The following is a 26,502-nucleotide window of genomic DNA, read 5'->3' on the forward strand; positions in this document are numbered from 1 at the left end:
TTGAATAATGACATGACAATAAGCTAACATACATAATTCACAAAGCCTGGCTGGTCTGGCCCTGGCCCTAGTCGAATTTTCCTAGTCGCGGTCCCTCCTACTACTTATTCGAGATAATTAAGGACGACTATGCTCTTCTAAGCCGACTTAGCCGAGTGAGCATGATAGGGCAAAGAAGTCTTAACCTAGAATATGACTTAGATGAGTCAAATCAAACAGCAAATAATAAAACAAAATTACAGTGATGATGTAAGTGGCCGAATCGGGAAGGGAGCTAAATTACAGGCACGTTCCTTCTAGAAGTTGATATGTTGTCTTGTGGAAAATTAAGAAGTACAACTTGAACATGCAGCCAAGTTCTAACAATTTGTATGCGAAGAACTCCAAATCCAGGTGGGGTTCAGTATGCATGCCGCCAAGCTTTAATTATTGTCATCTTCATTAATTAATGGGCATCCTCTTGATGTTGATGTAATCAGTACAATACCTGCATACTATTTTCCGGAGTTTCAGCCTTAATTTTTGAGATATGACTAAAAACTCTACCAAATTTTTCCAGTCCCCAATCCTTAATTCGCTACCGTGTTCGTCTAGAATTGGGGGGATTAATTTGGTCATCAAACTTTCACATCGAGCTAGAACAATCCAGTCCTTGATGTGAATTTGATGTTCAAGAATGCTAAATCGTTGCAGTTGCTGTCTAACTCAGATTTGCAAAACTAGTGGTGGTGCAATGCAAGCTTCCAACGTTCCTTTTATTGCAAATGGTAGACTCTAAAGGGATGATGATGTGTGTATTTGTGGTTGAGCAAATTTTTGATACCTGCCCTGCCAAATGGGAAAAAACCAGAGAAAAAAGAGACTTTTGAGGTCGTCGGTCCTGTAATCCATCGTAATTTATGCATAATAAGATTTTGGGCAGTTTGGCGGAATGAATTGGAGGATTTCAATTAGATTGAACTAATATCATGACCTTGAAAAGAAAAAAGAAAAAAAAAACTAGTATCATGACTGATGTTTGATGAATTTATAAATATTTGGAGTGGACTTATTACATTATACACCAACTTTTGAACACCAACTTATGCAGTAGTGTTCTAACAAGGGCTCCAGAGAAACCTGGCGACTAATTGCATGTATTAATTAATGCCATTTCCTTATAATATTATTTGCTGTTTAGAATATATCTTGTACATGGGATATTAATTCAAAATTTTATTATATTCATGATGTAGTTGGATATATTTGCTAGCTCCTGCCTTAGCCGATACAGGCATTTTCACAGCCAATCATTAATGATAATACACTCACTTAGATATGGATTCTATAGCCTATATAAATATATATAGATTATGCAGTCGGATAGTAAGCGTCCCGAGCAAGGCCACAGAGACCTTCTTGGGGACCAGCATCCCTAAGAATTTTCATATAGCCATTTTCACCCCAGCTCTCACCCCATTGATTCTTGAGTAACCAATACTTAGTGCCGTCCTCAGTCGTCCCGTACCCAACGACGGTAACAGCATGGTCCAGTGTCGTCCCACAATCTGTGTTCGAGAAGACCCCACTTCGGTAATGCTTAAACTCCTCCCCGGAAGCATCGATGGCTATTGAGACTGGCTGCATGGACACAGCCTTGAGTAGGTCTTCTTCACTATTGGCAGGCACCTGTTCATAACCAGTGATCTGGACAGCAGGCTGATTAGCGTTACATGTTCCCTGCTCAGCCTCGTACGGGTAGTTTTCTTCTCTGGCAATTCCTTCGCTTTGTTGGATGTATTCAAATGTAGTAGGCAAGGAACCACCACCGCAGCCGTAGTTGCCACTGGTACAGTCCAGAAGTTGTTGCTCGGACAGTGAGATCAGATTCCCAGTTTTGATTTGGTTAATCCCTTCCACTGCTGCCACTACAGAAAATGCCCAGCAACAGCCTACATATAATACAAAAACAAAAACATCAATACTTAGTAAAGAATATGGATGAGTTAAGAAGGTAATTAATATAAGGAAGGTGGATCTCTTACCACAGGGTCCTTGATCCTTTATGGGGGTGACAGCTCCTTTCTCCCTCCAGTCGATGCTCGGCAGAACATCAGTCGGGCTGAGGTCTTCGTACCTGAAAGACATGTTTGGGGATGAGGTGAATTCAGTGGCCCTTTTGTATCCAGTACGCTGCCGGAGGAATTCTTCATCGCTCAAATCAGAATGTTCATTCAGTCCTAACTTGTAAGTCTTGTTCCCTTCAGTGTTGAACTTCTCCACAAACTGCACGTTCTTCTTGAATATGGCGAAACGCCTTTCCTTCTCTGCATTGCTTTCATAAACACGGCCAAACTTTGCCATCCATTGATCATGTTTTGCAGCAAAGGAAGCTTCGGACAGTGTGCGGGATGTGGCTTGAGATGCCAAAGTCCCCAAGACGATGAATATGGCAATGACCACAAGGTTTTTCTCAAAAGCCATTGTTCGCAAAGTAATATTGGCTTAGGTTTTAAGTAGTGATATTGGAAAGCTTAGCTAGCTGTGAAGAAGCAAGGCATACTAACGTGGGTTTATATAGGAGATGATCAGCGTGTTTGCATGTGAACACATTGTTCATGTTATTAGACGAATTGGGAAGGCAGCGAAATTTCCAGGCACGTACGTAGCCGGATATTGTTTTGTTTTGTTTTGCATGTGAACACTGTGTTCAATGTTGACCCTTACAACTATTATATTCTAGATATAAACCCACATACTTTTAAACATTTACTTAGAGCATTCACAGTGGAGGTGTATTTTTGAGGGTGTAAAGTCACTTTTACATTCCCTTTACATCTTCAAGGGGTGTAAATATGTTTTTATTCCAATGAAAAATGATGTAAATTAAAAAATGTATAATTGATTTGTTTGTCTTAATTCGTTTTTGTGTTAAATTTGTATTTTGTGTTTACCTTATAAAATTAAATTTTTTTTGTATTAGATTAATTTTATTTTTCAAACAAATAGACTTGAAAATGTTTAAATTCAGAGAAAATAATTTTTTGAAAATTATTGTGAAAATAACTTTTTGAAAATTCAAGCCGTTGGCTGTTGCAATCTAGCCATTGGGGGGAACATGAAAACCAAAAAATTAGCCCGCATGTGAATTTTTTTCAGCAATTAGTGTAGCCGCGGGTCCCACTTGCAAGAGATATAAAAAAAGATGTACAATTGTATATAAATTTACATCTCATAGTGGTGATGTAATTATACATTCATTTACAACCCGCATGTGATTCCGATCACAATAGGTGTATATTTAACATACATCCAATTATACATCTCCCATTATGGATGCTTTTAGAGCATCTCCACTCGAGCAGTCAAAAGCCAGGTGGAGTGCTAATCGGCTAGAAAAGGTGGCTGACTCATATCCACCCGAAGTGCTATATCCGACGTGTAAATAACGTCTTGTGAACCAGCGGCAATTTTGACAATAAGAAATAAAGGCGTTATTTCAATTATCGAGAGTTTTTTAATGAATGGGCCCTGCCTGTTTTGTATAAAAGTGATGTTTTCAAGCTTCCATATGCTTTTCTCTTACCATTATTTCATTGTTTTTCATTTATTCTTTTATAAAATAATAATTTTGTTTAACAGTTTGGGTGGAATAAGAAGTTGTCCATAATGTTAAATTGCCACATAGGCTGTTAAATACAAATTTGATGTCTTTATTTGACATTTCTCTTGGAGATGCTCTTAAAACTCAAATTTAAACCAACGTGTCTAACTTAATGGGAAATGGCCTTCACTTATAGACAAGCGGACGTCTCAGGTTTAAATCCCCAGGACATCTTGATTGTGTGTGTGTGTGAGAGAGAGAGAAATCCCCATTCTAAGATAGATTTGTCCTACCCTAAATTACATATCCAATAAATAATGTACCTATTAAAAAAAATAAAGAAATGGATTGTAGTTGAGAAAAAATGACTTTAGAGGGGTTAAGCTAAATTTACTAATTAATTATATTATTTATTGTTAGTTGAGTTTGTGAATTCCCATTCTGGTACTACTAACCGATCCTAACACAATACCAATTGCTGGAGGAGTTTCAGCCGTAATTTGCGACATGACTGAAACTCTCTCAAGTCTTTCCCAGCAGTCTGCAATATCCTTAATTCTCTACCGTGCTCATATGGAATTGTGGATTGATGTTGGTCATCATAAAATTTTGAAAATCGAGCCAGAATAATCCAATCCTTGACGTGAATTTGGTGTTCAAGTAAGGATGCCGTGTAACTCAGGTTTGCAAGGCTAGCAGTGGGGCAGGAAAGCTTCCAACGTTGCTTTCATTCCAATTTCCAAACGGTATATAGACTTAAAAAGGGATTATGTTGTGTGTATATTTGTGGTTAAGTAAACTTTTGATGTCTGTCAAAAAGAAGAGACAAAAAAGAGGCTTGATTTGTCATACTTTTCCACTAAGCGAGACCGATGGATTCTTGAGGTTGTCGTCGTCGATCCTGTAATGCATCAGAGTTAGTGCGTAATGAGATTTTGGGTAGCTTGGCTGGCATAATTGGAGGAATAATTGGCGCAAATCATCATTCACCCGATGTCTATGGAGGTGGCGTGCTGCTGTTGGATCAATACTCTTTTTTTATTAATTTTTTTTTAGGTCGAATATTTAAATTTATTATCAAGTCTTTTATTTTTCTAATTCTATTTCAAAATATAAAAATTAAGAAGCCCAGCTGTAAAAAAGTGAATCATTTAATTTTAAAAATGAACACATGACAATATTTGAATGAAAGTACTATAAGCTGACGTGGTATATCCGTACTATTGTATAATTTCTCGTATAATTAAAGCAAATTATAATTTATAATTGGCTAAGCATGGCCAGTTTGGAACTGCTTTTAAAGTGCTAATGGCCTATAAAAGTAGTTCCAATTACTTTTTTCAACCATAAAGATAAAGCACTTGAATTTTTACTAAAATTTACATATGCTTATAATAAAAATATTTATCATAAGAAGTGCTTCCTAAACGAATATTCTGTATACTTTCTACAAAAGAATTTTTCAAATAAAATTAAGTGAGACTTGTAAGGTATTGTTTATTTGGAGTGATAAGTGATTTTTAAAAAATTTTGAGAAGCCCAACCCGTTTGGTAAATTATGAGAAAATCACTTATTGTTAAAAATTGCTGTAAGAGAAAGCTATAAGGGAAAGCAGCTAATGAGGTGCTTTCATTTTCTGATTATGTAGGAATCAGTTTCGAAGAGGCGTTGAGTTTAATGATCATGTGGCAATCATTTTCTGATTATGCGTAAAATCAATACCTACAACACTTTTAACAAAAATTTTACCAAACGCCAAGCTGCTTTGTCTCACAACTGATTTCTCTCACAGCAAATCTGACAGTGATTATTTTCACAGCACAGCAATACCAAACTAGCCCTAAAGCTCAAAATCGACAAGGCCCACGTCTACAAGTACTGACCATATTATTAGTTCTTGAGTTTCAATTATACGAAACAATTAAATTAACCCATAACTTTTTGTGTTGTTAATGCAAAAATGTATGCGCACCAAAAAAAAATCTTATTATTAGTTAAATTTTTCGAGGTGATCATCAAAGAGGATGTAGGCACAAAATCTTAGTGTGCTTTATACAACACTACTCAATTTGGAACTGAATATGGAAAAACAGCATCTTTATTGTACCATTACCAAGTTTAGATTACAATGCATTACTCAAGCTGCTCAATACATATACAGCCATATGCCAAGGGAGGGTTATACAACTGGATAGGCAGCATACATGGCAATGCTACAAAGACCTTCTGGAAAACCAACATTTTTGCAAATCCTCAATGTAGCCACCCCAGTTCCGTCCCCATGAATTCTTCACCAACCAATACTCAATGCCGTATTCATTTTCGCGGAAGCCAACGACTGTAACACCATGGTCAAGTTACATCCCACAACCTCCAGAAAAGACTCCACTGGAGTAATGTCGGAATGCCATTCCTCGGCCTTCAACACTAGCTGTGACTGGTTGCATCGAAACAGCCTTCTGCAATGCCTCCTCGCTGTTTGATGGCACAGATTCGTAGCTAGCGAAACGGGCAGCGATGTTCTTTTTCTTTTCAATGTCACACGTTTCATTCTTTCCTATGTATTGGTAACTTTTTTCACTGGTGATACCGTTTGTTTTTATGTAATTGAAGGCATCGACCACGTTACCAGCTTTTGCAACCTTGGTTAACGCCATTTTTGGAACAGTCCACTAGTTGTTGCTCTGACAGTGAGATCAAGCTACCCGTTTTTGTTTGTGTAATTCCCTCCACATCTGCCACTGCTGTAAATGCCCAGCAACTTCCTATATAGATGATCACACATAATATTCATGTGCATGTTATACAACTAATTAGTTTTGTTAGGGAGGTTTGAGTTTTGGTGCTCATCGTACCACATACACCTTGGAATTTTACGGGGGTGACAGCTCCTTTGTTCCTCCAGTCAATGCTAAGTGGCATCAGTCAGGTTTTCGTACTGGAAAGAACTATTTTTGAATAAGCGTGTGGGTTTGTATCCAGCATGAAACATGGTGAATTCTTCATCTGTGAGGTCTGAGAATTCGTTGAGGCCTGACTTGTAAATGTGATTAGCTTCGGTGTTAAACTTTTCGATGAACTCCACATTTTCCTTGAATATCTTGAAACGCCTTTCCTTTTCTGCATTGTCTACGTAAATGCGTGCATACTTAGCCATCCATAGCTCATGTTTTATCGCCATTGAACCTTCATGCAACGTGGTGGATGCGGCTTTTGATTCCCAAGTCCCCGAAACCACTATGAACATGGAAATCATGAGTTTCCATTCAAGTGTAAAAGCCATTGTTATTAGTAAACAGAAGAAAGCTATGGGAAAATGGCTTTAATTAACTGATTAATGATCACTAGATGTGAAGAAGCAAGCTCAAAATCTCATATATATATATATATAGAAGATAACGAGCATCTTTGTTCTTCACCGCGAAGGAATATCTTTGAGTATACGTGGAAAGGAACCTGCATATTGAAAAAAACCAATAAAAGGTTCAGTCAGATTGACTCATTTTCTGCTTCACTGTGATGAAATGAAACAAATTTTCAATATTAGGCCATTAGAACTCGATTAATTCCCATATAGAGTTTGTCATACCTAGCTAGCATATAAGATGCATACACATACTTACATATCACTCTATTTTGTGAAAAGAAAAAGTGCATCAAACTCACTTTAAGCAATTAAGCTAACAGGCATAGATAGGCATAAACCAATATAGTCTAAATAGCCAAGTGAGCAGGATATGACAAGGTCTGCGGGCATAGATAGGCATCAACAATATACACGCTATGTGGTTTACACCAGGGACCTTGTTGGCCATATATATATGATGGTAACTCACGTATCAACATCTTTGCAAATTCTCATGTGGCTAGCCAGCCTGTGTTTTAGATTCTTTAAAATAAAATAAAAGAAGAAGCAAGGACCAGTACCGATCTATTTAGTAGTTCGAGTGCACTAATGTATTGCCTAAAAATTCAAGAAACAAAGTTCCATCATTAATTCCAAAACCTACATACTAAGAAATTACATGATCAATAAGAACACACAAGATGAAGATTGAATATTTCCTAATAATTGCTATAGAAATTCAAGCAGTAGGATAAGAAGCTTTCATGGCAATGCCACAAAGGCCTTGCCTAGTATGCACATCTCTTTGAATTCTTACATATCCACCCTCACCCCACTCTGCACCCCATGAGTTTTTGACTAACCAATACTTGGTACCATCAGCACCTGTCCCATACCCAACTACAGTGACACCATGGTTCAAATGAGTTCCACAATCTCCTGTGAGAATTCCACGTGAGTAAAACTGGAATTCGTATCCACCGGCGTCAATTGCAACAGAAACAGGTTGATTGGCCACGGCCTTCAACAAAGCCAACTCGTTGGCTGGTACATCTTCATAACCTGTGATCTTTGCTGCATGATATGCTACCTTGTTCTTGTTGCAAATTCCATCAATTCCTCTATAGGGGTAGTTTGCTTCAGCTGCCAGGCCTTTGTTGCGCATTACAAACTTAAAGGCATCATCCATGAGACCACCCTCACAGCCTTGGTTCTCACCCTGAGTGTCACAATCCACTAGCTCTTGCTCCGAAAGAGACACGAGCTTCCCACTTTTCAGCTTTGTAGTGCCTTCTGTGGCTGCCACTGCAGAAAATGCCCAACAGCATCCTACATACCATATCACAATACAAGCCCGAGTTAGAAAAGATTAATGTGAACCACATAGTTGAAAACAAAAATTATGATGAGGGTTTAAGTGATTTTGGCTAATTACCACATTCACCCTGGTCCTTGATGGGGGTGACAGCTCCCTTTTTTCTCCAATCCATGCTGGATGGGATTGCAGTCACATTCTCATATCTAAAAGGTGTCTTAGATGACATGGTATTGAGGGATGTTCTGTATCGGTTGCGAGAGGCTTGGAATTCTTCATGACTCTGGTCTGCAAATCCATTGATGTTTAGCTTGTAAGGCTGATTGCTAGCATAGTTGAAGGACTCTATGAACTCCACATTGTCCTTGAATATCTGGAAACGCTTTTCCCTCTCTTCATCGTCCTTGTAGATGGGTACATATCGAGCCATCCACTGCTCATGTCTATCTAACATGGAAGTATGAGCATCAAGCAATGTGCGGCAGTTGGCTTGGGAAGCCCACACCCCCAAGACTAAAAGTGTCAGTAGAATAGATGATGACTTTCTAAGTGTGAAAGCCATTATTTACTGGTTGAGGATTTGTGTGAAATGAATTTTGTTTATGCTTATGCTTATAGAAACAATCATGTAGTATCTAGCAGGCACACATTTTCTCCCTCAAGAGATCTAAGTATATATAGAAGATCTCGGGATCTCGATCCGGCAATCTGTGGTGGCTTTGGCAACCAGGTTGCATTCCGGATATGTTGCCATGTTAGCCAGCGAAGTTTTCTTCTGCGGTTGATTAGGACTGAAGATAATTATCTACTACTACTGTTTCACTATACTGAAATAGTCTTGGAAGTCGTTAGTCTAAGCATAAATGTTTCGTTTTGGTTGCTGAACCTGAAATCTAATGTGTGTTTGTACATCTTGCATCCCCTTTTCTCCGTACCCTTTCCATGGAAATGACCCAAAAAATAGAGAAAGAAGCCAATTAGGCAATTTATGTCCCTTGAAAAGCTAAATAAACTTGGTGTTATCCATTATTTTCAAAGAATTGCAGGGCTCTACATACATCAACGTGCTTGAGCCTTCAACGACATTATGCTTGAGCCTTCAACGACATTATACTTGAGCCTTCAACGACATTATACTTGAGCCTCAACAGACAGCCGTATTAAACACAATTCACTCCTACGAAAATCAACACTCGTTTAATTATGAAATGACAACTAGGTTTTGGAGAATTGTCTAAGGATTAATTTCTCATTTTCTTTACAAAAAACAAAAAGAACGAGCACATAAAGAAATATTCAAATTGCTAACCCTTGTACATGGGCCTTAACAAACAACGGTATTGACGTACAAAAGACATGTATATATATATATACACAAATCATTGAATACATAATCAAGTTCCATGCCCAAAAATGCAGTGACACTGACATTTCAATATTAATTTTCTTTTTTAAGGTCACGACTATCTAAGTCAATTCTGTACATAACTGGAAAGCACCTTGTGAGAGGTGTCACCGTCTCTGAATTTAAGTGGGCATATAAACTTGCTGCAATTCAATTGAATTAGGGTTTCAACCTTCAAATAAACTGAAGATCACCTCACAGTCAAAATAAGCCAGAAAGTGTTCCTGAAATCAAACATAGTCAAATTTTAACATTAGTCATGTAATTGCAGCAAAATCTCCGGAAACATGAACTAGTACTTGATATGGAGAGCTGCTGTAAAAAGATTGATTTGCTGTTGAACTTGTACCTCATGAATAATGAAACTAATGAACAACAGCCACATGAAAATGACCATGCTTGCTCCTTTTTTCACTGTCATTAGACTACTGCTGTAAGATTTGTACTCGTGTATCTGCCTATCACGTCAACAAGGGCTTGTATTAACGACTTCGGGTCAAATACTACACCAGCTTTTGGATCATGTATAGAATCAACAACGATCTGCAGAAACTCACTCTCATCAGAGCTTTAATATCCAGGTAACAAAGGGAAGAAAGATATTTGTGGCCATCAAGCACACTAAAAACAGGAAATTGATAGGACAAAGCACTCAACTTAGCCATTATGATGACATGACACTAGAAGCATTATATTTTATAACAAGGGCTTTAATCAAAAGTGCCAAATTACTCTCCATAAGAACTTGAATATCCTAGTCTAGGCTCATGAAAAATATCCAAGAATAGATATTCATCATAGTAAACGTAAAACTTTAAAATTCCATTCAAAACTCAACATATATTTCTTTAGTTTATTAGAAGTAACAGAAAGCATTTGGACTCTGTTGAAAGTGGAGTTAAAACTATACATACCACATTAAAGATTCCTTGGGCAGCCAAGTGTTGAACATCTATAGGAATCTCACCACCTTTGGGCACTAATACAGTATTGATGTATTGGCTGGGCTGCATTGAATTACAAATTTGTAATAAATTACATGTTTATACATAAAACAAAGGGAAGCTTTCTTTTTCTTTAAAACCCCGCCCCCCCTCCCCCCCACAACCCCAAAAAAAAGCAAAGGAAAATACTTTTAAAAAACCATGTTTGCCACCAGAGACGTGACATTAACAATAATAGAAAACAACCATCTGTAAATGCACTGACTAACTTACAAGGTTTGCAAGACAGTTATGAGGATTTCCATATGTTCGATTTAATGCATCTGTGATAGCAGTTACAAAGCAAGAAGCTGAAAAGCCACTTGTCTCTCGGTCACGGCTACCATTTAACAAAAGCACCTAGTATCAGGACAAACTGGATCAACTCAACATGTAATTTGACATGGAAAATAAATAATGCATTTGTTAATGTCTATCTATAAGATGACCCTGGGGTACGTCAGAAAACTTTGCAACAGTCAAAGAAGAAACAATATGAAGACTTGTACGAATGGAACTTGTATCATGTAACATGTAACTTAAGAGTGATGAATAGGTACCTTGGGGCAGGACCTTGAAGATATAATCTCCCCAATGCCAATTAATACCTAAACAATGAGGCATAACAAATTAAAAATATGAATATACAGGTTTCTCACATGTCCAATCAAGAATTATCAGCTGCGCTCTAGAATCTTCTAAAAAAAGAAGCAAATTCTAGTAAAATAAATAAGAAAATGCAACATATGTAATATGGGAAGTAATATTACCAGTGATGGGCAAATCGAAGTAAAGAGGGATCCCATAGCATAAACTACGCAATCCACATTACGTAACTGATCCAAGACAGATTGGTTTGCAGCAGGGAAGACCTAATCATTGTGAAAACCATTGTTATGAGTTCTGATTTCAGGAACTGCAGAAGCACATGCATGGAATATGGAAGCATTTTAATCATTAGAAAAATGGGAGCCACATACCAGTATTTTTTTCATAAGATGAGAAAATTAAAATTTTAAGGGTAGAGCCTGATAAAATTTTATAATGTTAAATATCTTGCAATATCAGAGAAAGGATAATGATTTAAAAAAAGACTCCATTATTGGCCCTTTATTTAAGTATATCAATAAAATCAACAAGGAAAACTTTAGGGCATTACATGAAACTGAAAAGAAAAGAAAAATCATTCACCTCATGCAGCAAGTTTTGGCCCTCACTTGACATGTAGAATACCCGCTTTATTCTCGAAGGAAGTGCTGGAAATGAAGAGCTTTCCTGTCCACAGTAAGCCATCACTTTCAATAAATGAGAAGTTCTTTACTATGATCCTGCCTCTAGAATTTGAGTAAAATGCAAAAATCAATCAGCCCTTAAATGTCTTTCCCAGTCTTAACACGATATGATGATAATGTGAATAGATCTTGGCTGGGTAAAATTACTAGAACCAATTAGAACGCCCAAACCCAATCAACTATTGTTGGTCAGAAACCCAAAGTGGAATTGAAACACCATCAAGATTTTAGTAAATGACTTTTATAAAACAATACCAAGAAATTGAATTAATAGTAGTGACATCATTTTCTATTTCAGGACAACCAAATTCTCTCTTCAAACATGCACTATTACCTCGCCAACAACACCATTACTACCATAGCATGCACCCACCACATTGACATCATCGAATCTCCCAAAACCACTATATGTTTTTTTATAAGGAATGAAACATTCTGAAGAATCCATGTCATGTATTCTCAGGAAAAAACTTGAACTATCAGAATACTTCTGACAGAGAACCTATAGATTGAGACTTCCAGATCAAGAAAACCATATCAGCATACCTTATTGACAGGTTCCATATATCCCTTGGTTGGATGAGAAATTTCGTTCTGGCCTCGTATTATAGTTCCATCCTAGGGGGCACAATAAGGAATTCAGCATAATCAAGTATTGGCAGAATCTTAAAAACTTTACTTGTTACATGAATTGATGATGATGGAAAAAGAAAAGAATAATTGTTATGTTGCATATCTTCTGCAAGTTCCATAAATGAGAAGGTGCCAGTAGCATGGTTGGTAAAGTCTCTTAGCCCGACCTTAAATTAAACATATAATGCAATTTCAACTATAGTTTGAAAGTACACATGTATCTTGCATTGCACCAGATCAATTAGTAAACCAATACCATAGTATAAAGCATATGCATGCATATCTCAGGGCACATGAGTTGTATGTCAACAATCATACCCATAATTCACATCCTAATGTAAGCCTGTCGTTAGTAGAAATCACTGGGAGGACCAGACTCTCTGAGGGGATATCTGACACACGAGAAAACAAAAATATTGCAGCATCTAAGGACTGAAAAAATGTGCGTGCTCCTGCAAAGAAGAAATTCCCAATGCTGCAGAAATTATGAAATCAGTTAAGCAAAGAAATAAAATTATCACATAGTGAAATCCAATCATGAAAGATATATTATTGTAGTGCATCTTTCAAACATTTCTTAGTTAAAGAAAGTGGATTACTGAATTTCAATTAAGCACCATAATGAAACAATACAGAAATACACCAAGTCATAGCTATTGTGAAGATTTCACACCTGCCATTACTGAAGCAAAATGATTCATCAGATCGCCGGAGTATCTGCATTTGAAGAAGGCAATTGAAGAAGTTCCGAAGAGTTCAACAGCAGTTCGAAATCAGAACACATATAAATCAAATTAATAGAGGCAATATAGCATTGCCAACCCAATTACTAACCTGATTCTGAAAATAAACTAGAAAAGCCCGAATGGTTTCCCTGTAGGGTTTTGATACTCCCGTCCATAGCGAATGTTCTCCTTCCACAATATCATACCTGTCAAATTCTCAACTCAGCAGACTGTTACTCAATACCCCACCATAGTAACACCTAGCACGTAAATGAGAATAATTTAGGATATAGAATAACATACCACCTAGAAATGACAAATACAAAAGAAAGTAGGCAGGACCCCAACTATATACATTGTTGAAAATCAGAAGAAATGTCCATAAACATCATCATACTTCACTATTTGCTCAACATTTTTGCCTAACATCAGTTCTAATGCAGAACACTGCTATAGAATTTCCATAAATAGTAGTAAAAGCAACAAAAAAAATGGTAGCAAAACATTACCATTCAGATTTGGCTTGACGCGAATCAAGAGGTAAACGGTGACCAAGCAATCTCCGGACTGCCACAGCCTCAGAAGAGCTCTTATCAGCCAATCTCAAACATCTGGACCGTATATCTCCGACAGCAGGACCGCCTAATACACAACCACGAACAATGAGAAAAAAAAAAAAAACCAGATACGAGGAAATTGAAAAGGAAGATAGAAGTTAATTACCGAGAACACGAACAATCTCAGCCGTACTTCCTCCATCGTCGGAAACAGGAAGGACGTGAGCTACGCGAGTAGTGAAATTCTTGAGCTCCTCAACGACGCCGTTGAACGCAGTCCCACCTGCAATTACGAAACGAGAAGAGGTGAGCTTTGTTTCCTTTACCTGAAATTTTCTATTGCATTTGTTGATTAACGTGGCGGAGAGGGACCTGAAAAGACGAGCAAGGAAGGCATGACAGGGCTAGGGTTAGGGATGGAGGAGAAGGAGTAGCAACGGAAATGTTTAGGGTTTTGGGAGCGAAGGGTAGACATGGAATGAGATCTCCAAGGAAATTGGGGGAAACTGAGAGTGAGAATCAGAGAGGGAGAGCGAGAGGGACATGGGCCCAACCAACTGTCCGCCATATTCCCGCGTCTTTCCTACCGCACCTTCTCTTTTCTTTTCTTTCCGTTTTTCTTAGGAAATCTCTTCCCATCCATCTTTTTCCTTTTTTTAGGCAAAAAAATAAAATATATTTTTCCATTCTGACAAAAACAGATACTAATGTGGGTGTGGTGTGGCCATAGGTTCTAAACTCCCATGCAATCATGAATGTTTGTGTGTAAAACCATGAATATTGAGTGGAGTATAGCTCATTTTTAGTATTGTTCTAGATTGACATGCAAGCACCAATTATTCTAAGGTACGAGGAGGAGATTTGAACTCTATTGTAAGAGACTGTCACATTTTATTGACCAATTGATCTAAGTATATTTGTATTTCTATCGCACTTTTAGCTCTCGACAAATGCTATTGTGGATACCAAATATCGTTAATCTATTCCTAAAATTAACTGGTTCATTAATTTATGTTAGGATGTTGGTTGTGAGAGTTTAATTTAAATATGATGGGTTTGGTTTTAACATAAAGAAAACAATAAAACTTTGGTGGGATGTTCATATCAGGATGCAACCTCAACCAACCAAAGCCTATAACATGCAAGAAGCTCTATGTCAACGAAAATGAATTTTTGTAGGATGTTTCATGTTTCATCTCACGGTGAGAGACCAACTTCATACAAAACATTTTTGGCTGCTCTGCATAAAAACTAAACTCAACGAAAATGGTGAGCACATTTAAAACAAATTCTGAACCAATGTGTTGTTTTCATTCAAAAATAAATAAATAAAACTAATTAAAATTGTTTGACAGACAAAAACGTGCACCGCATCTTTCTTTATTTATTTATTTTTTTCAATAAGAAAATGAAATCATGGTTTATTGAATGAAAAATCAACCAAAAGTATTCAAAGAACACAATCACATAAGGCCAAATCTTTGACAAACAAAACCCATAAACCCCCAAATAGAAATGAATATTTTAAAAAATAAATATTAATTTTGTATTTAATCTAGTAGTTTCTTCAATCAGTTGAATCTAGGCAAAGAGCCAAACACCAAGTTATTACAATAATAGTAAAAAAATGACTGGGACTTTTATGTGACAGAGGGCTGATGTGGAAAGTATGGAAGGACCACCGATGACAAGGCAAGACCCTCATATCCTCTTTAAAGAAAGTCTTCCAAATATATTATATCATTAGTATTTTCTGAAGCAAAGTTTCGGTTTTTGCTTTTGTGTTTGTTTATTTATTTTATGGCCGGAATCTGATGTATGTTTTTAAGGGCAAGTTAGTTGAAGGCAACTCAATATTGGCCCTTGCATATATGTGGACTTTTGAGCTTGCCGAAAGGAAAAATTGACATTGCGCGGTATATAGGTTTTCATAAATAAGCTCACTTTAGCGTGACATGTTATCGCTTATATTTTCTTTTACGTTTTCTCGATGAGCTGCCAACTTTGAATATCTTAACCTTCCTAAAGACAATAATGGCAATATTCTGTATTTTAAGTCTTAACAGCATAACCTCGTTGACCAAAAAAGAAAAACATGCACCAGAAACTTATTATAGTTAAATGTTGAATTATGGCATTATGTTTTTGTAAATCATTCTTAATTTTTTTTTAAAATTATTTTTCTTTAATGAAGATCACCCCCACGTGGATCTAATCCCCACATGAATGAATTAATGTGGCTGGCTGTCATGAAGTTTGCCACATGAAGAGGTATTTGGCATGGAAATTGCTACATTTTTCACCCTAAGTAGATTAAGCAAATTTGAACAATTCGAGTTAAACTTATACTTTATGATCATAGCTTATTCAATTTCATTTATTTAATTTTTATTGATCACATAAATTCTACATTGAAACAACATCGTTTTAGCCATATCAATGCGCAAAAATATAAGTAGTAATTTTGTTCACGTTCTTTTTGTATTCTTTTTCATCTCAAGAAATTGTCTATTTTATAACATGTCTTGAGGAATATGTTTTGTCATGTATGTGTATAAGTGAAATACATGATATAAATAATTGCATAAAAAAGTTTGGCATTTTTCATGTATTATATATGTTAAAAATTATTGCTATCAATATGATAGTGGATTAAAAATTATTGCTGGCAATATATATATGGTGGGACTTGGTTACTCCTCCGTCTCAAACTCCACAGTACATTTGTTCTCTTCTTCTCATCCCTTCTCTGCTCCTTAAAAAGACGCCTTCTTCCAAAACTCTCCGTGAACCAGTAGCCTTTGACTCTCTGTCTGCCTTTCTTCTTCATCTGCATCGAAAACCCAACAAAGTTTTCACCTTTCACGTTATTATAAATCTCTTTCCCGAGAACCCAGTTCCCAAAACCCTCTATTTCACTCTGCTTTTCGCCTTTTTGAAATCCTCGACTTCGAGACCATGAAGAAGAAAATGTGGATGTTTTCTCATTGATCACCTCCTCCAAACCACCAAAGCTTGTCTTTTGCGTAATGGAAGGTATGACCAAACCCACAAGAAGTGTCACTGCCACCACCACAGCCACCATAATCAACACCTTGCTAAGCAACAAAGCTGGTTCTCAAAGCTTCCCTTTCCCAAAGCTCTCTTTTTGGTTTGCCCCAACTACTCGCCCTCCTGGTCTGCTCTTCTCCAGCTTTGGTTCATAGGTTTGTGTATCGAAAGACTTAGAAAACCCACATGGCTTTTTACAGTTTTAACTCCAACTCTTCATTTAGGTCTGAATACTCGAGCCTCTTCGACACTTTTACGCATGGCTCAAGTGGGTTTGGTGGGGCTCTGCGAGGAGGCGGGTCTGTTTTGCCTCACTCTCTGGTTTTGGATAGTGAGAAAGGTGAGCTTATTAAGGCTCCAGCGAGAGTGGGAAAGAAAGGGGTATCAGAGGCAAAGGCCTTGGCGGCTTTGAAGAATCACAGTGAGGCTGAGAGGAGGAGAAGAGAGAGAATTAATGCACATCTCTCTACGCTTCGTGGTCTCGTGCCCTGCACTGAAAAGGTAAAGTATAATTTTCATGTAGTTTCAATCATACTGGTTGATTATACTTGAGATTGTTGGATTGTTGTTATAGCTTATTAAGTTTTAACTGGTTATTAGATACTAGTCATTGGAAAACATTACTAGTAGGAAATTGGTCTTACCTTAAATTTGAAATTCTTTATCGAAAAGTTATTCGACATCTTTTTGCTGACTGTAAAGTAGTAACTTACCATATGAAACTTAGATTCTTTGAATTTCTAGGCCCTTAATCAGACCATAAGTGAAAATAGAATTGTACAGATCAATTTAAGATTAACTTCGAACGGCTATTTGGCCTACTTGACCAAATATTTCAAATATGAAACTTTTGGCTTAAATATGATAAGTTTTTTCTTCCTATTTTGTGGCAACAAGGGGTTGATCAGAATCTGACAACCGGGCAGAGCTGAGAGTGTTTTGCTTTTAACAGTCATTATATTCTGTGCCAAAAAGCAAACATGTTTAAACAAATATAATGGGGTGCTATGAGAATTCTGTTGAAGAGTTATTGAATTGAATACATAGATTCTGAACTCTAATGAAGCTTTTCTCTATCAGGAATCTTGTTCTAATATATTTTTATGGATCCTGTATTCAATTTTGCTCCAAGAAGCTTAAGGTGATCAATATGAAATACCCCTTCTAGTGATATGCTGTCATTATCTGAGTTATGAAATCATGAAAGAGAAGATCATTCGTGCTTTAGTGCACATCATTCAAATTAACAAAGGTTTTCATTACATTATTTGTGCCTTTGGAGAGTCAACTCTGGTATGGAAGTTACAAAAGTCAACTCTAGATATGTTAAATAATTTGAAAAGTAAACTTCTTCCATACTTAGAGAGCTTCAAAACATCTGGAAAATGAATCTACTCAACTCATGGATATGTTAAATTATTTGAAAAGCTAAACATCTAAAATACTCAGAGCTTCAAAACCATCTGTAAAATGAATCTGCTGTAAATGTCTAGGTGCACTTTGGATTTGCATTTTTTCAATTAAATTAAGAAATCAAGCATTAGGGGTGGGTGGGATGGGGTGGGGTGGGGTGGGGTGGATTTTCAACCTGTTAGGTACAGCACACTACGCACTATGTTGGAAGGAAACGTAGAAATGGTTTTTTGTTGGCAGAGAAACTCTGACTTTAGTTTATAAATCTACTAAGTCAAGTGCACCTAGAACATTTTATAAGTCTGTGGTTGTTTAACACTAAGTATATATATGGGATGCTTTGCTGTCAATAGCTTCAGTCTTTAGCTGACCATTCTATGTGTTTTGGGAAGTACTGATGATTATGATTGGATGATGGGGTACAGCGCCAGCTGTGTAGTAGATGCCAACATAAGGTCTACATCAGGACTATAATTTATGGCTTAGATGTGTCTTGCTCAACCGTTCAATTAAGATATTATATCATATTTGGGGCGGTAAGCAAGAAAATATGTATGGGGAAAGAAGAACCACTAAATTTTTTATGTTCAAGCTTCATAGAGTATCTTTTTTAATAAAAATAATTTTTTTAATCACACATTTCTTTCCTTAATGTGTCATCTACCCCGCTTTCCAAGTCGAAGCAAGTTGGATGACTAGCTCTGTATTTCCTGGACTAAGTCTATCCTCTGATAACTTATGAGCAAGGTTTTTCTCATGCTACTATTTATTAAATATTAAGTCTACCTAGGTGAGCTTGGAAGTATGTGGAAACTTGTATTGAAATTGTTAGGTAGCAGGGGAGGCCCTGGGAACAGGCGGGCAAGGCGGCCGCCGGGGCCTCCAGGAGGGCCCCCAATTTGTATAATGACTAAGTTAACTGGGTTTATGCTATTGACAAAGAAGACATCATGCTGATGTTAGTAACCTTACCAGCCAATAGATTGGCCTTGACTTGTTGTGAATGACCCTTAATATGTATATTATATATGCATCATGTATTTGTGTGTGCATCTATATGCAAGCATATTGGAGAAGCTATGGTGTTGGCAACTGATTTAAGTCTTTAACCTTGACCTAATTGCTATTTATAGATGGACAAAGCCGCATTACTTGCTACAGTTATCAGCCAAGTGAAAGAACTGAAGAAGGATGCCCTAGAATCTAGTAAGGGATTTCTCATTCCCGTTGATGCTGATGAAGTGCAAGTTGAACCCTATGACACTGGGGCAGGGGATGGAACCATATCTGTGAGAGCATCCGTCTGCTGTGAATACCGGTCTGAGCTTCTTTCTGACCTAAGAGAAGCTCTTGATTCCCTTCACTTGAAAATGGTGAAGGCAGATATAGCAACCTTGGGAAACCGAGTGAAAAATGTGTTTGTTTTCACCAGCTGCAAAGAGAGAAGCAATGATGCTGATGCTGATGCATTCCAACTTCTTGCAAGTTCTGTTCACCAGGCCTTGAGTTCTGTCCTTGATAAGGCTTCTGCCTCACCAGAATACTCCCCAAGAACAACGCTGCCGAGCAAAAGGCGGAGGGTCTCTTACTTCGATACCTCGAGCTCATCATCATGAGAGCAAGATTGTGTTTGTGTTGGTGGTGATGAAGATGTGCATATTGTATTGTAATATGGATTCTGTATTCGTATCTTTAGACATGGATGTGCGGAAGATAAAGTATTTGTGAGGTCTTCATGTATACATTGTATTACATAACCCCCAATAAAGTATGAACTATATACTGAGGAAAGACAAAACTGGTTGTATGTAAAATATGTATTTAATTGTGAATTTCATGGAAAATTAGACTCCCATTATTTCGATGTCCTATATTATATTTATATTTTAAAAAACACGTAACCGAAGTTACAAATGCATTCTCCTGAAAGCCATTACAGGAAAATGTAACATTGATTTGGAGGCAAATATTTGAAAAGAAAAAAAAAAAGAACCTTGGGGCATCTCAAGTCCGTCATCAATACAGAACAAAACTTGGATGGGACTGGGTGTGTTGTGTAGAACGGGGGGGTGTGAATGGGAGTTTTGTTAACTAAAAGCCCATATGGCTATGTAGTGGGTCCCAAGTGCTGAGTTGGCGCGATTTCATTAGAAACTACCCGTAAAGCCGTGAAAGAAAGGAGGGGGAAGCAACCGTAGAGAAAACAATCTCCTCTCGCCAACACAACACAACAACACAGCAACACAGCAACACAGCCGAGGTATCTTCTCCTTTTTGTACTTGAACTGTCTCTGACAAATTTCTGGTGACTTTTTTACTGTTTATTTAATTTTCACAAACCTTCAAAAACAAGAAAAGAAAAAAGAGGAACAAGAAGAAGAAGAAGAGGGCAAGAAGCTAATCGCAGTAGAAAAATCATGGAGGGGAGCAGTGGCAAATCCATACTTCAATTCGCACCGTTTCAGAGCTCGGTGGACGAGGGTTTCTGGCACAGACTGTCTTCATTGAAGCTCAACAAGTTTGGCATCGATGACTCTCCCATTCCCATCACTGGTTCGCTTCCTTTCATTGTTTTTCTCTAATCAGATTATGAAATTTGTGGAAACAAGAAAAGAAAGAAAATTTCAGCTATGTCAGATCGTGATTTTTGGAAATTCCTTTTCTATATTCTTGTTAAAAAATGCTGTGTAGTGTCTGAGTTCTCTTGTTTTGTAAAAATTGGTGATTTGTACAGTTTTAGGTGCTCAATGATCAAGCATTTGGACTATGAGGGGAAAAAAAAAATGTCGACTTTTTCTTTTGCTGAGTAAATTTGAGGAAGCAGGAAAAAGCAGCACAAGTTTCAAATTCTTGTGTCATATTGAGCACTAGCAAAAATAGTATCTCATGAAACTAACTAAAAAAACAAAGCTTTAGTTCAGAGATGAATGCTATACAATGTTCTTAAATTCTATTCTCCAAATGTAAATTTCTCTGTAATCTGAGATATGGACCGACCCTGCTCCAGGTTTCTATGCACCGTGCTCACATTCTCAAGTATCAAATCATTTAACTCTTCTAGCTGAGTCTTTGCCTTCGGATTCAAGTGAAGAATCAGAGGTACCAGAAATAAGTCGAGGGAATAGGAACAGATGCTCCGTCCCTGGCATCCTTTACAACACCAATACGGTAGAAAGGTTTCATGGACTTGACAAACAGGGCTTACTTAAGGCAGAAGCACAAAAGGTATTGCTTTCAAATGGATTTAGTTTCTAAATTTGTTTAATTTTTTGGATGAAAGTATTACATCTTTGAACGACGGTAAACTATATGATTTGGTTGAAATATCATGTAGGTAGATGAATCTATTTGCTAAAAGTGAATTTAAAATGATGCATGTTATGTCTGCTTCTTTTCTGTAATCAGATTTGGGAGGACATCCATAATGGAAGAGCTTTGGAGGACAGTTCAGTACTTTCCAGGTTCCTCCTTATCTCTTTTGCAGACCTGAAAAAATGGAGCTTTCATTACTGGTTTGCTTTTCCTGCTCTGGTGCTTGATCCTCCAGCAACCTTGGTTAATTTGAGGCCAGCTTCACAATGTTTTAGCTTGGAGGAGGTATGTACGATATGTTTCTTATTGGATACACAGTGGCAAGGCATTTAGATGTCATCCCTAACTTCGACACTATTGTCATATGTATTAGGCGGAATCTCTTTCAGCAGCATTTAATGAGTGGCGTAACTCAAGCTTAACAGCAGGTATATATATGTCTCCTGTGTTATTTTATGTATTGTCTTTAGAAACATCTTATGTGCTCATATGTTCAGATGCAAGCTTGTGATTTCGGTGGCTTGTGTTTTATATATAGGCATGCATAGTTTACACTTGCTTAATGTTCATTTCTAACCTAAGTTGTCTGATTCAGATGTGCCCTTCTTTTTGGTCCAAATTGATACAAATTCACACGCTGCTATTAAGCATCTAAAGGATTGGGAAACCTGCCAAAGTGCTGATGGTCACAAGGTCGGTCTGCAAACTTTTTCTTTCAAACTATAGCTAATCATTTAGGTGATGGGAAACTGGAATGAATTTAGATATTAGATTTTGGGGTTCAACTTCCTTAGAGCTACTTTGCATGCCATCGCAGTTACTATTTGGATTTTACGATCCATGCCATCTTCCAAACAATCCTGGTTGGCCTCTTCGCAACTTCCTTGCCCTTATTTGCTCAAGATGGGATATAAAGTCTGTTCACTTTTTATGCTATAGAGAGAATCGTGGTTTCGCAGATCTGGGATTGTCCCTTGTTGGTGAAGCTCTGATTACAGTTCCACAAGGTAGAGCTGCAGAAATTGGGTAACAGCTTATTTTTTATTAAGTTTCTTTCTTCTACAGTTTGAATATGCTTGCATTTTTAGGTACTCTAACTTGGATTTTTATATCTGTTTAGGATGGAGGGATCATCCTTATGTACCTAATGCAGTGGGGTGGGAACTTAACAAAGGGAGAAAAATACCCAGGGGTATTAGCCTGGCTAAATCTATGGATCCAACTAGGTATGTTGTTTGTATTGGCTCTCTGTAGTCGATAATGTTAGTTGTCCTTTGTCATCTCGGTGTCTTATGATAACTTTTACAGGTTGGCCATATCTGCTGCAGATTTGAATTTGAAACTAATGAGATGGCGTGCTTTGCCTTCTCTGAACTTAAATAGCTTGTCTTCTCTCAAGTGTCTCCTCCTTGGAGCAGGTACACTTGGATGCCAGGTTGCTCGCACGCTTATGGTGAGTGCTCCAAACTTACAAAAAAATTCTGGTTCTATTCTATCTATTTGGGTGACTGAAGATTATGAATTTTACAGGCTTGGGGTGTCCGCAGAATTACGTTGGTTGACAATGGCAGGGTGGCTATGTCAAATCCATTGAGGCAATCCCTGTATACATTAGATGATTGCCTAAATGGTGGTGAGCTTAAAGCTACAGCAGCAGTTAATAGTCTCAAGAGAATATTTCCAGCTGTGGTAATTAATTTCATCTGTTTGTCCTCTAAAACACATGGGTTAAGCCAAAAATTTGTTGATTTTCTTATATTGTTCATCCATCTCTTTCTTTTATCAGGAAGCAAAGGGTGTTGTCATGGCTATACCAATGCCTGGACATCCTGTTCCTAGTCAAGAAGAGCAGACTGTGCTTGATGATTGTCGATCCCTACATGATTTAATTGATTCTCATGATGTAGTTTTCTTGTTGACTGATACAAGAGAAAGTCGGTGGCTACCATCTCTTCTTTGTGCAAATACTAACAAGGTCTGTTGACTTAATCTTTTTAAAAAAAATTCACTGAGGTATAATGTGGCACTATATTCTCACATCTAAATGTGAGTCACATCTACGTTAAGACAATCTACTTACCTGATTCAAGCATGTAGGATATTTGGGTTAGGTATCTTTATTGAATTGGCATTCATGTTGTCCAATAAAAAATAACTATTGTTTATTTGTTTGCAGATTACTATAACTGCAGCTTTAGGATTTGATAGCTTCTTGGTTATGCGCCATGGAGCAGGTCCTTTTAGCTCTAGCCACGACTCAAAAGCTGAAGCTGCAAATTCTTTATCTGCTGATATGAGCAACCTTGGCCTGACTGATAGAGATGGAGGGAAGAGATTGGGCTGTTACTTCTGCAATGATGTGGTTGCGCCTATCGATGTAATTTTCTAGAATGCAATAGATATGATATTTTAGCTGTTCAATGTATGTCAAGTACAGCCATAAGCCTTTTGTTCTCTGTGCAGTCAACTTCAAACCGCACACTGGACCAGCAATGTACTGTTACACGCCCAGGCCTTGCTCCTATTGCCTCAGCTCTTGCAGTTGAGCTCTTAGTAGGAATTCTGCATCACCCTCACGGGTAAGTGGTTGGAAATTTTTGAAAAGGGCCTGATTATTTATTAGTTTTCATGGTTAATAGCTAAATAGAAATTCCACTTTGGTTTTTTGTTTTTTTTCAATGGTTGACCTGAGATTTCGGTGTTAAACTGCTCGTGTTCAGGATATTTGCGGAAGGTGATGTTTTAAACTCCAGTAATAGTGAAAGCAGTGAGCAGCCTCTTGGTATTTTACCCCATCAAATTCGAGGTTCCCTCGCACAGTTTTCACAGATGACACTTGTGGGCCACTCCTCAGACAGTTGTACGGCTTGTTGCAGCACTGTAAGTTTTCCCTTGCTTGTTGACTTTTTCCATGGCGGTACCGTGAGAAAGTCAGAGCTTCTTCTTTAACTGTTTGAGCCATTAGTTCTATATGCTATCCAGGGAATAAACAGTTCATATGGATCAATGAATAAGTAGTATTATTGGATGAGACAGTCACAACTGAATTAGTAATTATAGGGGCCTGCATCCTGACATTTTGATACGCAAGCATTAATGTGTTAATTTCTATCAAATATTATATGAGGGGTGTTATTTTTATTCATAATTGTAGCAAATATAAAATGAAATTACAAAACCAGTAGAAGGCGTCTCATTCTACATTGTCAAGTCTATAAAACTAAAGAACTACTTTTAAAATATGTTTTCTAATTATTCTACTTATTAGTTGAGATAAGGATTTCCTTGGGTAGAATACTTAGAAAACATGTTTTAAAAGTAGAATAATGTTAACTAAAGGAAAAAATTGTGAGGAAGCTTGATGGGAATGAAAACGGTGATAATTATCTAGATTCTCTTTGTAGTTTCCTCCTTGTGCATTCCTTTTAGCAATGTCTTGTATCTAACTATAATTTCAAATAAATCATCCCAAAATGAATATTTCATTCAGGTGGTGTCTGAATATCGGAAAAAGGGAATGGAATTTATACTGCAAGCAATCAACCACCCCACCTATCTGGAGGACCTAACTGGACTGACGGAGTTGATGAAATCAGCTAGTTCATTCGAATTGGACTGGGATGATGGAACGGATGAAGATGATGATGATTGCGTTGAAGTCTGATTTTTTATTTTCTTTTGATAGGTGGGTGGTTCTAAATTTTTTATGCTGCAATATATTCTCAACTGTACAGATGCTTAGGAAAGTTATATTCAATCATGTATGTATGTTTCAATTTGTTCTCAACACGATTGTTTCTAAACTTTAAACCCTACTTCTATACGAAATAATATATTCAATTGGGCTATTCGTTACAATTTATACGCTGTGCAACAGAGAAGACATTGGTGGTTGTTCTTCCGACTATCATAGAAGAAGAAGAACCAATATCAAATGTATGGCAGAGAGGGGGTAGAAAGTTTAAAACCGTCAACCAAAGTGCGAAGTGTGACCTGAAAATTATGGTCAGAGACCACAATGCTGCGTGTGTCAGCATATCATGGCATAAGTTGGCAGCCTAAGATTTGGCCTAGCAGCTGGTCTAGTCGTTTCGATGACTTTTGAAAATTTTGAATGGTGCTGCCGCCACTTCAAATCACAAACCTTAAAACTACATTCTTTTGAAAATCAGAACTTGAAAGGAAGCTTCAAGCTTGGAGCTCCAAAAGGAGAAAAAAAAGCAACATTTGAGTCTTTTTCTCTCAAGGGAGTAGGATGAGAAGAAGTCTCAAACTCAAACTCAGTGGGTTTTGCACTTTTTGTCTCACTCAGTCTCATGAACCGTCATGAATAATAGAATGTTGTTGTTTGTGGCTTGTGGTTGGGTTTGGGATGGTACGAACGATATCAGTTAGTTCAATATAGTTAGTGCAGCTGTGGTTTGGTTCCGCAAATTGACCCTTGAAATGCATATGACTAATCTTCAACCTGAGCACATACGTTAGTGGACTCTCCAATTTGAGTTTTAGCCTTAGTTATCCCAATGTGTGTGGATCACGTGCTCGGTTGCAATATAATCCAATTCAATCTTAGTCATCAAACATAATAGAACAACAATCCAATCTTAATCACCAACCATAACAGAACATCACGGAGTAGCAGGAGCAGCAGTTGTACGAAAAAGGTAGCAATGGTTGATGGTGGTACACATCATAAAAGCACTACTAGTTTAGGTTCTTGTCATCTTTTGGGTTCTCCCTCAACACCTCCCGCTCGTGATTTAACAATCTAAAGCCCTCCCTCCCTTCCCTCCTATTGCGCTTGCTGTGGCTACTGTTTCACACGTTGGAAAAATTCAATGTTTTTTAGGACTCAAAACAAAACTCAAATGATAAATTGGTGGGTG

The 26,502-nt window shown here is 37.4% G+C and overlaps 6 protein-coding genes across 7 annotated transcripts; 2 read left to right on the forward strand and 4 right to left on the reverse strand.

Moving 5' to 3' along the window:
- On the reverse strand, positions 1,096-2,536 carry LOC18778827 (ervatamin-C). The gene is made up of 2 exons (XM_007211473.2): positions 2,025-2,536; positions 1,096-1,931 (listed from the first exon to the last, which is right to left on the reverse strand). Exons 1-2 carry the CDS (start codon positions 2,461-2,463, stop codon positions 1,351-1,353), a joined length of 1,020 nt encoding a protein of 339 aa, XP_007211535.1. The 5' UTR covers positions 2,464-2,536; the 3' UTR covers positions 1,096-1,350.
- Positions 6,496-6,867, reverse strand: LOC18778334 (senescence-specific cysteine protease SAG39). The gene has a single exon (XM_020561623.1). It carries the CDS (start codon positions 6,865-6,867, stop codon positions 6,496-6,498), a length of 372 nt encoding a protein of 123 aa, XP_020417212.1.
- On the reverse strand, positions 7,670-8,807 carry LOC18779974 (senescence-specific cysteine protease SAG39). The gene is made up of 2 exons (XM_007213492.1): positions 8,366-8,807; positions 7,670-8,259 (listed from the first exon to the last, which is right to left on the reverse strand). Exons 1-2 carry the CDS (start codon positions 8,805-8,807, stop codon positions 7,670-7,672), a joined length of 1,032 nt encoding a protein of 343 aa, XP_007213554.1.
- On the reverse strand, positions 9,539-14,492 carry LOC18780302 (uncharacterized protein YNL011C). Its single transcript, XM_007212910.2, has 14 exons — positions 14,213-14,492; positions 14,007-14,123; positions 13,793-13,925; positions 13,393-13,489; positions 13,232-13,275; positions 12,877-13,033; positions 12,472-12,543; positions 11,825-11,908; positions 11,404-11,505; positions 11,194-11,241; positions 10,868-10,993; positions 10,565-10,657; positions 10,000-10,193; positions 9,539-9,874 (listed from the first exon to the last, which is right to left on the reverse strand). The coding sequence occupies exons 1-13, from the start codon at positions 14,406-14,408 to the stop codon at positions 10,071-10,073; spliced, it is 1,392 nt and encodes a 463-aa protein (XP_007212972.2). The 5' UTR covers positions 14,409-14,492; the 3' UTR covers positions 9,539-9,874; positions 10,000-10,070.
- On the forward strand, positions 16,536-20,159 carry LOC18779722 (transcription factor bHLH30). Its single transcript, XM_007212829.2, has 2 exons — positions 16,536-17,392; positions 19,438-20,159. Exons 1-2 carry the CDS (start codon positions 17,078-17,080, stop codon positions 19,918-19,920), a joined length of 798 nt encoding a protein of 265 aa, XP_007212891.1. The 5' UTR covers positions 16,536-17,077; the 3' UTR covers positions 19,921-20,159.
- LOC18779641 (ubiquitin-like modifier-activating enzyme atg7) lies at positions 20,262-25,474 on the forward strand. Of its 2 annotated transcripts, XM_020561757.1 has the most exons (15): positions 20,262-20,564; positions 20,658-20,857; positions 21,312-21,529; positions 21,710-21,901; positions 21,990-22,044; positions 22,212-22,309; positions 22,434-22,623; positions 22,737-22,842; positions 22,925-23,069; positions 23,147-23,305; positions 23,403-23,591; positions 23,793-23,993; positions 24,080-24,195; positions 24,337-24,496; positions 25,107-25,474. In XM_020561757.1, exons 2-15 carry the CDS (start codon positions 20,722-20,724, stop codon positions 25,278-25,280), a joined length of 2,139 nt encoding a protein of 712 aa, XP_020417346.1. In that variant the 5' UTR covers positions 20,262-20,564; positions 20,658-20,721; the 3' UTR covers positions 25,281-25,474. The 2 variants fall into 2 exon arrangements, with proteins under 2 accessions (XP_020417346.1, XP_007213620.1); XM_007213558.2 differs by having other exon boundaries at positions 20,262-20,857.

This window comes from Prunus persica, chromosome G4 (genome assembly GCF_000346465.2).
Source record: "Prunus persica cultivar Lovell chromosome G4, Prunus_persica_NCBIv2, whole genome shotgun sequence".
In the NCBI taxonomy this organism is placed as follows: domain Eukaryota; kingdom Viridiplantae; phylum Streptophyta; class Magnoliopsida; order Rosales; family Rosaceae; genus Prunus; species Prunus persica.

Bases quoted from the DNA above. Each gene is read 5' to 3' on its own strand.
- LOC18779722 (XM_007212829.2), top strand. From the start codon at position 17,078: ATGGCTTTTTACAGTTTTAACTCCAACTCTTCATTTAGGTCTGAATAC. The intron at 17,393-19,437 runs GTAAAGTATAAT...TGCTATTTATAG, and splicing joins TCGTGCCCTGCACTGAAAAG to ATGGACAAAGCCGCATTACT.
- LOC18779974 (XM_007213492.1), bottom strand. From the start codon at position 8,807: ATGGCTTTCACACTTAGAAAGTCATCATCTATTCTACTGACACTTTTA. The intron at 8,260-8,365 runs GTAATTAGCCAA...TATGGTATGTAG, and splicing joins CAAGGACCAGGGTGAATGTG to GATGCTGTTGGGCATTTTCT.
- LOC18779641 (XM_007213558.2), top strand. From the start codon at position 20,722: ATGGAGGGGAGCAGTGGCAAATCCATACTTCAATTCGCACCGTTTCAG. The intron at 21,530-21,709 runs GTATTGCTTTCA...TTCTGTAATCAG, and splicing joins TTAAGGCAGAAGCACAAAAG to ATTTGGGAGGACATCCATAA. The intron at 24,196-24,336 runs GTAAGTGGTTGG...GCTCGTGTTCAG, and splicing joins ATTCTGCATCACCCTCACGG to GATATTTGCGGAAGGTGATG.
- LOC18778334 (XM_020561623.1), bottom strand. From the start codon at position 6,867: ATGGCTTTTACACTTGAATGGAAACTCATGATTTCCATGTTCATAGTG.
- LOC18778827 (XM_007211473.2), bottom strand. From the start codon at position 2,463: ATGGCTTTTGAGAAAAACCTTGTGGTCATTGCCATATTCATCGTCTTG. The intron at 1,932-2,024 runs GTAAGAGATCCA...TATTATATGTAG, and splicing joins AAAGGATCAAGGACCCTGTG to GCTGTTGCTGGGCATTTTCT.
- LOC18780302 (XM_007212910.2), bottom strand. From the start codon at position 14,408: ATGGCGGACAGTTGGTTGGGCCCATGTCCCTCTCGCTCTCCCTCTCTG. The intron at 11,909-12,471 runs GTATGCTGATAT...TACTGTGGACAG, and splicing joins ATATGGAACCTGTCAATAAG to GAAAGCTCTTCATTTCCAGC. The intron at 11,506-11,824 runs GTGAATGATTTT...CACAATGATTAG, and splicing joins GCCAAAACTTGCTGCATGAG to GTCTTCCCTGCTGCAAACCA.